Source organism: Coturnix japonica, chromosome 3 (assembly GCF_001577835.2).
Source record: "Coturnix japonica isolate 7356 chromosome 3, Coturnix japonica 2.1, whole genome shotgun sequence".
NCBI lineage: Eukaryota > Metazoa > Chordata > Aves > Galliformes > Phasianidae > Coturnix > Coturnix japonica.
Genome location: NC_029518.1, coordinates 94870529 through 94882650, shown reverse-complemented (window position 1 = coordinate 94882650; position 12122 = coordinate 94870529). Strand labels below are relative to the sequence as shown.

The window sequence follows — 12122 nt, the reverse complement described above, 5'->3', positions numbered from 1 at the left end:
AAAGGGTTTAAAAGCAGGCACACAATTACATCCACGAAGAGTGCATCAAAAGGTGACTGCCAATGAGCAGAGCCTCTGCTCTGTCACTCAAGGCTGCAGTAACTGCCACTCTTCCAGCCATAAACTGCTCAGCTTGTTGAAATGTTTGCTTTCTCCTCACATCCTGTCCTTCCTCAGGGGGAGAGGGAAGCTTCACGCAACTAGGTACCTTGTTTTCATAGGCTTTCTGTTATTAATGGGTATGTTGCTGTGTTTTTTATGTTGGAGAAAACAGATACAACTTTGGACTTGGAGCAGAAGGTGGGAAAGTTTCCGGTGAGCTTTGGTCTGTCTGTGCTGTGGGCAAACAGCAAATTGCAGGGACTGAATCATAGAATCATGAAGGTTGGAAAAGACCTCTAAGCTCACTGAGTCCAACTGTCAGCTCATGCCTATGTCCCTCAGTGCCACATCTCCACAGTTCTGGAACACCTCCATGGATGGTGACTCTACCAACTCCCTGGGAAGATGGGCATCCTGTGCAGAAGACACTGCTTCCCTTCAGCTTATAGGTCAATAAACAGGGACAGAAAGGTCAAACAACCGGCCCAAGTCCACACAGACAGTGGGAGGATGCATTCAGGTTCAGGCTGGGCCCAAGTGCCCACAGTGCCCAGCAGGAGCTTTTACTGGTGTTTGGATGGCTCAGTCCATGTTATTTTTCAGACAGTAAAGCCTCCATTACACTATAATTTATTTATCTATTTATTTATTTATTTATTTTGCATGATTTTGCCATGGTTGTAATAAGCTTATCAAGGGGACAACCGCTAGGATAAACACTCCAATCTTGTCCACCAGTCAGTGAGAGGAGTAAACAGAAAAACAGTAAATTCAGCTTTTCCAGATGTGTCAGCCGACTTGCAGGCTTTCCACGCAGTGACAAGCAATCAGGAGAAATTCCTGCAACCAGCGCTCTTGTGTCTGTTAGCACAGGAAATTACCCAAGTATTCAGGACCTCAGATTACAGGCTGCTTCTTTTGGTGAGACCGATTAGATGCGGCTGCGCTCCGAGCATCACTAAAATAGCTCCATAAACGTTACCATATGAGCCAGCGTGCTGCTCTGATGCACTGGATACAGCTATTTACCAAATCTTAGCTTAACACTTATGTCATTATCTGCACTGCTTCTCTGTCTTATGTAGCTGGATCAGCAACCTTTAAAGCACTGTTATTTTTTCTTTGTAACAAGTCTAAGGTGCAGTTTCTTTGCAACACCACAGAGCGCTTTTCTTAGCACCATAAGACCTCGTATGAGAACAATTTGAGGAACTAAAAGTCAGACAGAGAGTAGCTTTTCAGCTCGCTTTGAAGACAAACTCTGATTCCTTCCCTACTGCTGCCCTCCAGCCTGATGGTGAAAGACTAACAAAAGCAAAAAGAATCTGATACCCAAAGAAGAGCTTTTAGAAAGTCATGGAAGCAGAAGGATATGTAACTCAATGCCCTTCTATGAGAATGGGAGAGAAAAGTCTCCTCCAGGGAGGCCTTTTCAAGGGGAACGGGACAGGCAGTGACACACATTGCTGTAACAGCATAGCTCAAGGTGCTCTGGTGTAGGGAATGGCCCTATTAGCTTCACATAAGGGGTGCAATGTACCCTCAGGTAAAGGTTCACACTACGGGTAGCCCACTTTCAATGCCTCACCACTCTTTTGGAGAAGACATTATTCCTAATATCCAACCTGAACCCTCTTCCACAACACAACTTAAAACCATTACTCTTGTCCTACTGCTGTTATCTGGGAGAAGAGGCCAACCCACACCTTGCCACAACCTCCTTTCAGAGAGTAGTAGATAAGGTCACTCCTGAGCCCCCTCTTCCCCAGAGGCTAATTCTTCTCTTCTGCTTGTGCCAGAAATCTGCCTTTGGGTGAATTGCTGTGCCCTAAAAAAGCTGTGAAAGAGGCACTTAAATCACCTGTGTCAGAGCTACTAAGAATAAAACCCCTCTAATGTGACAGCAGAGCTTGGCCTGTCAGGTGAGGGCAGATGAGAGGTGTGAAGGAGATGAGGGTCCTGGAAATCCAGGCCCCGAGAGACTTAATGACCAGTGTCTTACCCAGGTGAGCATTGGGCTGTTTTTAGCTAAAACCCTCCATCAGCCCTTCCCATAGATCCCACCAGTTGGCTGCAGAAGCACAAACCCTATCGCTGCTTTGGTGTCCCCCACGTGCCATTTTCTGACCCCGAAGCGAGAAAGAAATCATTGAGCAAATCCATCTCACCAAACTGTGAACAAAGTCAATACATCCACGCACAGCTCTTGAAAGAAAGTCGAGCCTGCATCTGCTGTTTCCATGGTTGCTCAGACTGTAAAGCTTATGGGAGTTGGGCACTTCCTGACATGGCGGCCCTTGCTGCACATCGAGCACAAATTTTCACTCATCATCTTTATCTGAAATAAGATTATTTAGATCCTTCGTTCTTCCAACCCGCCCCCAGAGCTATTTGTTTCTGAGTACTGAAAATGCAGAAGTCATTTTTTGTAAAGATGGTATTTTTCATAGCAAGTATGAGCTCCCACTTTTAGAAAATAAGTACCTATTTAACTATGAGCTTTATAATAGATCAAGCAGTGCACAGAGTCTTAAAAAAAGAAAAGAAAAACCAGAAACAACAGCCACCTGAAGAAACCAGTTTAGTGGTAGCATTGGACATGAAAATAGTTATCTGCATGCTATCTTTAACATTAATTTATTCACACTCTCATCTCTGGATAAATACAAATTAAAAATTAAAGCCCTTGTAAAGTAATGCATGAAACCAAAGCACCACAGAGAAATTTTGGAGAAGGAAATGAAACTGACAGCATAAACTGCAGAGGCTCTGCAGAAGGTGAAGAGAAAGGAAGGAAACTTGGGAATTTAAATACAAAAACAACGCAGAAAACCAACCCAACCATGACATGAAAGCAAGAGAGGAGGAGATGGCGGCGGTGGAGAAACCACCACTTAAAAAATAAATTCATAACATCACCGCAGCAGGGCGCGGGAGGAAATATTTTAACCATCAATTTTGAAAACACAACCCAGACCGCCTGATGAGTGACACCTTCTGTTTGCACCAGGCAAACTGACTCCTGCTGCAAGGTTCTCATGCTCCAGCCCCTGGGAATAATCCCCAAGTCAGCATTAGTTTCGGAGCTCAGAGCTGCATGGAGCTGACTGCTGTCATCAAATGTTAAGCAAGCTGTGAAATACTCCATAAAACCGTGTTTTTCAATGCCAGCAAGAGCCAAAAAGTGGTTCATTTCAGTAAATCAATGATATTGTGTAGGTGTTATAGGTAATAACAATATCGGGTAATGCTAAAAGGCACCTCCAGCATGTGTGTGATGTGGATGGAGACTGGCAGTTCCCCAGCACAAATTCTTGCTGAGCTACATTACCAGCTCACACAGGGCAGAAAAGGTGGACAAAAACCCTTGTCGAGGTCAGTCAGCATGTCTGTCCTCCAGACAGAGAGACCTGGGGTTCAGGCCACCACCCACCAAGACTGACTTTCAAGAGCTTCAAGCTGGAGGCTTTTAATTGCCAAGGCCACCCACAACCATCAAACAGTCACTGATTTTATCATTTATCTGGAGACAATGCTGGGTGAAGTAACACGGTTTCTTGAGTAGAGGGCAGATGGCACAGCAGAGATGGTTGAGTGAGGGCTAACTAATAAATATATAACACTCAGGGAGTTATCTAAGCAGCTGATAGAAATTCAGAATCACTTGTTGTATGCTGAAGCTACACACATTCAAGATGTGTCATCAAAAGAAACACTGATTTTCTGATAGATTTTTATTTCCCACTGTTACTAAAATGCATCCTCTTCATAAAGCAACGTCTTCCACAACTCTAATCCTTCCTGATTTATCTACGACCAAGCTTGCAGCCAGCAGCTTGAAGCCCGAGCTTTGTACAGTGCATGTCAGAAATGAGATTTTGACTCCAAATGATCAGATATGGGGATCAGATTGCGAAATTACTTAGATTTTGTGCATAGCCTGCATTCCCTTTCTCTTTCTTTATCTGAATTGCCCATCCTATCTCCTTCTCATCCTCACATTCACGGTGATAGTTTCTATTTTAGAAGCATTTACGGGAATGGAGCAGAGTGAGGCTGCTGAGATTATTTTTTACCTGAGCTCTGATTGCAGCGTCCTTCTTAATCCACTTTATCACCGTTTCATACACCAGCTCCTCTGCTTTGGTGTTCAGGCTGTCATTGGACATGTAGGAAATGAAGTCGTCTTTTGAGATATTAAGGATCTCCTCTTGGTTTGCCACCTCTGGGAAAATCTGCAGGGCATATGCTTTGGCCATGTTGTATAGTTCAGTGCACTGCATGGCTTCAGCCATGGCTAATATTCCTAAGCAGTTGCTAGCAGTCAGCTGTTTCTCTAAAAGGAACAAATAAAAGGCAAGTGAGAATTATTAAAAGCAAGATTCGCATTTTTTTCACGGAGCTCATGAAAAAAATAAATGCCATGGACAAAACTCCAACGCTAATTAATTTCAGGGAGTTAATTAGAAGCAGCACCCTGGATTACTTCAGGACCGGGGCTTAATGTAGAAAATCAAAGTCTGTCTAACAACTGAACTGGGGATTGGGAGAGAAACGCGCTTTCTGTGTTTGCTTTTTGTGTAAACTTTCATACACACTGGGAAAACCCACTGACATAAGACTGTCTCGGGCTTCCCAAAGGACAGGAATCCAGCCAAGAGACTCCTGCTATTTCTACCGCTTACCATGTTGCTTTAAGAAACAGCAAAGATGTGAACGGCAGCGCAGACACTTAAGGATAAATGCAAACAGCAGCGAGGACATTTCTGAGGATGCTGCAGTCACTTTATGATAATTTTTGCCCTGTTCAGCTACTAAGCTACTTCAAATAAAAAAAAGCCGTCCCTGTCCCCCCCCCTCCTTTTTTTTTTCAAAGGAACTTTGTTGCTGCTGAATGTGATGACATCCCTTATGCAAAACACAGATTATACCAACGCCTTCTGTTAAATGTTGTGTAGTGAGTTTCAAAGAAAATCATGCACAGAGGAGACAGCATTATCTCCTACCCAGCAAACAGAACTAACAGCACAGTGTGTAGCTTTGTGGTAAAGTGTGCTACACCACACATTTGACTGCACTTTTTTTTTCCCCTTTCAGGAAAAACCCACCAACTTCAGAAATTCATAAGAGGAACTTGATTTTTTTCTCAGATTCTGCAAACCAAGCCACTATTGGTATATGCTTTAAGATGTAAAACAGAAGAAAAAGAAAATAGAGGGAGAGAGAGACTTCAATAGAATCATAGAATCATAGAATGGCCTGGGTTGAAAAGGACCACAATGATCATCCAGTTCCAACCCCCTGCTGTGTGCAGGGTCACCAACCACCAGACCAGGCTGCCCAGAGCCACATCCAGCCTGGCCTTGAATGCCTGCAGGGATGGGGCATCCACAGCCTCCTTGGGCAACCTGTTCCAGTGCATCACCACCCAACAGATCACAGCAGGACTGGTGGCAAACTTCTGTGCTGCCAGAAAAATAGTGCATCCCATCTGGGCAGTGTCATAGCTCAGAGCACTGGAGAGGAATGTCAGATAGCTCCAAACCTCTTCAAGCACGACTTCCATCACACTGCCTCCACGGGAAATGCTCAGTGATTTGTCCCTACATTCAGATTCTGCCTTCACCAGATGTAAAACCTGCATGCTACCTATATGTGGCTGTTATTAAAATGGGATCGTTTTTTTTCTAACCTGCTATAGCTCAAAGAGCTCGAAGACATCCCCTTCTGTATGTGGGTTGTTGGTTTTTTATTTTTTATTTTTAATAAAATCATATATTTTTAAAATTTATCTTCTTTTGCATATCTAACCATCTCGAATGAAGGCTATCTCATTTTGCATCAGTTGATTGTGCTGACTGCAAGGAGCCCATTTCCTCAAGCACACTGGAACAGCGGCACTGCTTTCTGTTGGTAGATTTTGTCATTCGAAGCCTGCCCAGAGACAGGCTGCAAACTGATAGCTGAAGCACAAAGCTCCCAAAATTTCTGCTTTTTTCCAATAAAAGAACCTAAAATCTCTTCAAAGGCCTTTGGTTCTGTCTGTTGGCACCAGCTTCGTGTATACATATGGCTGTGGGTAAAATAATCACCTAACAGAGCCTCTTATTATTGCTTGGCAAACCTCCAAGTCAAAGACAAATCTGACACTGCCCCACTTCATCCTCGTAAGGTTTATAATCAAGGAAATAATCCATTTACTAGCGCACGATGGAAAAGACCTGCAAGAATGAATCTTTCCCTTGGAGGGCCTAGTATTGCCTCTGTCAGGACAGATTCCCTTATCTTCCCCAGCTGAGCCTAAGGCAAGGGGCAGAAAAAGCACAGCTTGCAGCTGATTTCTTCTCATCTGGATAAGTTTCTCTAACTCCTGTATTGTTGTGTAGATGCAGCCTTGGTACACAGGGTGTCCAGGCAACTCCACGTATTGCTGTGGAGATTCACACCTTCTTCCCTGAAACTGCTTGTTGGCAGGCCCAAATGACTTTTTCCCTGTCTGATTAAGCAAGTTTTGTAAAGCCATTCAGACTGTGGTATGTTGAGGAAGCTGGTAATGCAGTTCTTCATGCTTCAGCACTTTTGAAGTGATGGGCACCACAGCAAGGTGGGCACAGTGATAAGATGAAGGCTGGCACATGCACTAGTGGAACTCATTCCAGTGAAGTGAGACAGGAGTTGGAGCAACAGCTATGGGGGTGTAGGGAAAATCTTCCCTTGAAATGAAGAAGCACACCTTCCATTTGTTAATCTGGGGCCAAGACTGAATTCTGTCCATTCCAGCCGGGTCTAACTCACTAACCACGACAGTAGCCCTTTACACTCAGAAATGAACAATTCCAAGAGGCAATTCATCTGATAATATTTTGGATCTCCACTTCAGGATGAGCAGAATCATGACCTACTGGTCCCTGTTACTCTTTGTTGACTATAGAGGAAGCCTAAATGACTGCTTACCTACAAACTTCCATTGCATAATACAGCTAGTCCCAAGCAATCTCAGAGGTACATCCAGTCGAAAGCAAACAGGACAAAGACAGCTAAAGACCAGGTCTGCCCCATCTGCTTCTGAGCCATTTTCCTTTGGTTACAATGATTGCTGTTTTTGTCACAGTGATGCTTGACTTGGAACAATTCATTTTTGTGAAATTTCACCTTGAGTTCATTCAGAACGTGACTACTGACACAGCATTCAAGGACGCTTTGTAACAAATATGAGCTTTAAGGATATCAGATGTAATCTAGCAGGTTCTCACTGGTGGGAGTCAGTGTTGGATATCATATTTGTCTCCATGTAATACTGCAGATCAGCAACCAATACTCTCCACTTGTGTTACGCGCAATTTTGGAATCATGTACTAAGTCAGCATGAGAAAGCCAACCAGCAGGCTGCTAAGATTGCACTTTTTGGATGGCAAAGAATGGAAAAGTGGAGATAATGTCCTCTAGAATAGACAGTGTGTCAGAAGAATTACTGAATGAGACTATAGTACCATTAGAATGGAAGATCAGTGGTTGGCACAAGGTCCCTCTGTGTGCATTTAGTATTTCACTTAGAGATGGTTTCTAGATGATGACTTAGATATCTTCAAAGTTAGCACAAAACCTGCACTTCTCAGCATACACTGTGGTCATTCTAATAGAGATCTTATTTCTTTCTCAGTTATTTCTGCCAGTGTCAAAAGCACAACAACACAAGCAAGAGGTAGAAGATTTATGGATGCATTCACTGTACCAAAGATGTCTTGCTGTTCTGCTATCTCCAGAAAAGGTTGATTTAGTTTCTCCAGCACTGGCCAACGTGGTTCTTCATTTGGCTGAAAATTCTCAACCATGGGTAAACAAAAATTACCTACACCACTTTCTCGAATTCATAAGAACCATAAAAGTCTATTCTACTATTGGGTGCTTATGTCCATTTATGGATTCATGAGCTATGACTGTGGTGGTAGCATCATTTCATTGTAAAAGAAATGTGAAAAAAAGAAAAGAAAAATCTCTCAAGTCTTAAGCCATATGGAAGAGGAAATACCTACAATGTCCTGACCAGTTTGCAAACATTTGCCCAGCTATCATATGGCACCTGCATGAACTTGTCAGCATTGTTGCATCAGCTGAGAAACTGTTGTCACTTTGCATGGTCTAGACAAAAGCAGAGGAGACAGCATATGTGAAGGAGATAACATGGCTATAATTATCCTAGTGAAGTTGGTTGACAAATCTCTTGTTGAAATGGAACAGTCTTCTGAGCACATTTGCAACAGGTTTCAACCAGAAAGTGTGAATAGATTCGAGGTGCCTCTGCACAGAGCAACACTGCTGGAGATGCTCGAGCTGCCTGGACATCAGTCAAGGAAGATTCTCATGGAGCCTCACCGTTTAAAAAGGATGATTCAGATTTCACCTGGGCTGTTATGCTGTGCACAACAGGCTGATTAATTTTTTCTTTAATTTCACTTACTCTTCCACTTCCCTCGCAGTTTAGACATGGCTATATATGGATGGGAGAGGATCACTTTATAATATTGAATCTGCCAGAAACCCTGGAAAAAAGCAACTCTATTTTTACAATATTTCTTTCTGCTTTGCTGGGAGGTAGTAGAAGTGGCTGGGATGAAGAGCCATAGAGAAAGCAAAATGCTTTTCCTTATTTATTTATTTTTTTATTTAACATGGCAAGCGCTATACTATCTCTGCGGAGCAATTCAGTCACAGCTATAAATAAAAATAAGCAATTACACTCCATGAATTCTCCAAATGAGAATACAAAATTCCAGCAACTCCCCATATATCACTGAACTTACAACCAACTCCACTATTTCACACCATAACATGGTTCGCTGAATTCAAAGATTAAATATCGGAAAGGAGAAATCTCACATTGATTTAGTGAAATAAATTTATTTTGTTTTTGTGGTTGAAGCTTTAGAGACAGTGCAACTGAAATGCATCTCTTCTTCCTAGAAAGGCCGTAAGATCTAATAATGACAAGTGGTGAAGAGAAGCTGAGGGAACGCAATGCTACAGGCAGAGCCCTCACTCAAACTGCACAACCAACACAGCAGAACTGCAAAGTATAGTTTTCATTTTGTCATTATCCACACATTTGAGAACAGACATATAAATGTGACATTAAAAAAATGGAAAGAAGAAGGGAATACAATGGTACAGATACTTTACTGAATGCCTGCAGTGGTACCAGCCTGGTCACATCACTAATCTTGCCAGCAGGCCAGATTAGCAGTGAGAATTAACACCATAGACAACAGGTTTTGTTTGAGGATTTCTTTTTTTTAAAATGAGTGACATTTTCTTAAGCTTCATCTTTCACATGGTGCAATTTGAAGTGTTTATTTTTAGCAAAAATTGACTAGGAAGAACATGTAGGTCACGTGGGTTGAAGATAAATTTGGAGTTCAAATAGAATGACATCTCCCATACCAAGCCAGGGGTTGAGGGAGTGTAGAAATCTGATATCAAAAAACACAGATATTGGAACATGGACATGGGAAATAAGTCATATAAGATCAAGCTCACATTTGTTTGTGTTAATAAGTTTGTGTTAATCAGTAATTTTTAAATGATTACTGTCTAGTTAAGTGAAACTATAGCCATGTTATTAAGGGAGTGGTGTGTGATACAGGAATTTGGACCAGCGTGATTTTAAGTTGAGTTCCACCTCTGGTTCCTGTTCTGCCATGGCAGAAATGGAGCTGGCTGGTTCCATTATGGACCAGTAAAGCTTACTAAACTGATCTGGTAACACTGGATGGTTTTGAAATGGTCTGTGCTGGAAGATACGTGGAAATGCAAGAGCAGGTTGACTTGGTACTGTGGTTTAGATGAATAGGCTTCACAGGGGATCATTGGAAATGGACAGAGGGACTGGCATGAGGTTACTCTGTACACTCTCACTGGGACAAACACTCCCCATGCACATAGGGCACACCAGCAACCAGAGGAGGGCAGGGGAATCATTCATTCCTATCCACTATTTGTAAGGATATGCATGCATCAGACCTTCTCTCTATATGTAAGAGCATATACAGCAAACATTCAGCCTGCAGTAGTTCAATCAGACCTTGTTTACAAGAACACTGGAAGGATTTTCTCATGGATGCAAGAAAATTACAGATCCTGACACCTCTCTGGGAGTCTCCTTCCAAATTCAAGATTGTTTGACAGGTGCAGCATCCAAGGTTTGCTGTCATAGTTATAAACAACTTGTGTATTATAGTCAGGTATCCATGCAGAGATCAATGTCTATGAAACCAGATGTCACTGTGGTACCAATCATAAAATGAGATTCAACAGAAGACTCTATCCAAGATGTGAAATCTGTTGTCACTCATACAACAGACTATACTTCTCTGGATTATCTTCCATAAGCCACTTCATTGGCATTCAATCCTCAGCCCAAATAAATCATAGTGGTTGTGGTTGTTTTTAATTACATTTAACTCTCTCCAAATTGTTATCTTTTAAGTGTCAATAGGAAGTCTTACAAACCTTTAAGCAAAGTAAACCTTAAAACTTCACTATATGAAATGATTCTTACCTAGAAACGAAACGCAGACTTTACAGAAAGTGTGAAACTGGAACTTGCTGGCAGCTTCCAGGAGAGTTTTAGCATTGGCTGAATCTATGATCAAAGAACCTGTATAAACAAACTCCAGGAGTAATTCCAGGACATCCGCAGTGAGGTTGGACATGGCCAATTCCAGCTTCTCTCCGCTTCTGCTACTGTCTCTTGGTGACCTGGTAACAGCAGACAATGAAATTACGAACATTACACCATCCCCATTTTGTTGGCATTTAGATTAGCGAGGGCTAGAAAATTGCTTTGCACCTCATTATATATGTATATATATATATAATATATATATATATATGTATATATATATATTTGTTGTTTACGGAACCGAGGAATATGAATTTTAAAATAACTGAACTTAAAACTTTAACTGGATCTGAAAGAGAAGAGTCTTAAAGCAAGTCTCACAAAAAAATCTGTTTATTGCTACTCTGCATTTTCATGCAAAAACAGTTGCAAAAGAAAAGGAAAGGAAAGGAAAGAAAGAAAAACGAATGAGCCAACATTAATGAAAATGAGGAACAGGATTAGCTTTCAAAGGGAAACAATACATTTTAACATCTCGGTTAACATCTCATCTTCTGTGCATAATATAACTGTTAAGGAAAAAAGCCTCTCCAATTTCAAGAGAAAAGGTCATCTAGTTTTTCAGGAATCCAGTACTGAAATAATTTTAAATGTCATGTCCATTTAAAGATACATTTAAGGACCTTTTCATCAGAAATAACAATAATAAATATTAATTTCTACTTAGCTTGAACTTCTCCGTATGTTATATTGAAGTGTATATATGATAGATAGGATACGCATTAACAGATAGTCATATAAATCTAAATGCTTATTCTAAAAATCTATTGTTCCCTTTAGGCACTAAAAAAAAGGAAGCCCTTCATGGCAATTGCTTTGAAAACTGAATACAAGACAAGATAGACAGACAAAATGGTTAGAGCGAAGTAGGGAGAGGGGGGAAAACAACAACCAGCTCTGCCACAGGAAGCCAGCAGCCATCCTCTAGGAGTTTCATGACTGTGGCCTACGGTTTTTCCTGCATGAAGTGCTGAACAATTTGGGAAATCAAAGTATCTCCTGCATTTGAAGTGTGGATTAGTGCTTGTGAAATTATTGGACAAAAAGAAAATTATACTGAATTAAAGTAAGGGCCCAGTTCTTAATGCATGGTTGGCTGATGTGTCTGCAACACTAAAGACAGGTTACACCTGAAAGACAAAAGTGATAATAAATTTTGTCACATCAAGGAGGGGAGGGGAAATCTGTTGGAGTAAGAAAATAAATTCTTTTAATGGTTAGGACCATCCAGCACCTTCTCAAAGAAACAAGAACTTCTCCTAGTCACTGGACAGTCAACGTCTGCTCGTTCCAATTCTGCTAGAGTACTTGCAAAAGCCATTGCACGAACAACACAAAACCA

The 12122-nt window shown here is 41.6% G+C and overlaps 1 protein-coding gene across 5 annotated transcripts in view; it reads right to left on the bottom strand.

Moving 5' to 3' along the window:
* KLHL29 (kelch like family member 29) overlaps positions 1-12122 on the bottom strand; it is a 389364-nt gene that overhangs the window by 44453 nt on the left and 332789 nt on the right. For all 5 annotated transcript variants that reach the window (XM_015859531.2, XM_032443409.1, XM_032443407.1 and 2 more), the window contains 2 exons: positions 10658-10857; positions 4179-4438 (listed from right to left, as the gene is read on the bottom strand). In XM_015859531.2, coding sequence (XP_015715017.1) covers positions 4179-4438; positions 10658-10857 — 460 coding nt within the window. The remainder of the gene's footprint in view (positions 1-4178; positions 4439-10657; positions 10858-12122) is intronic.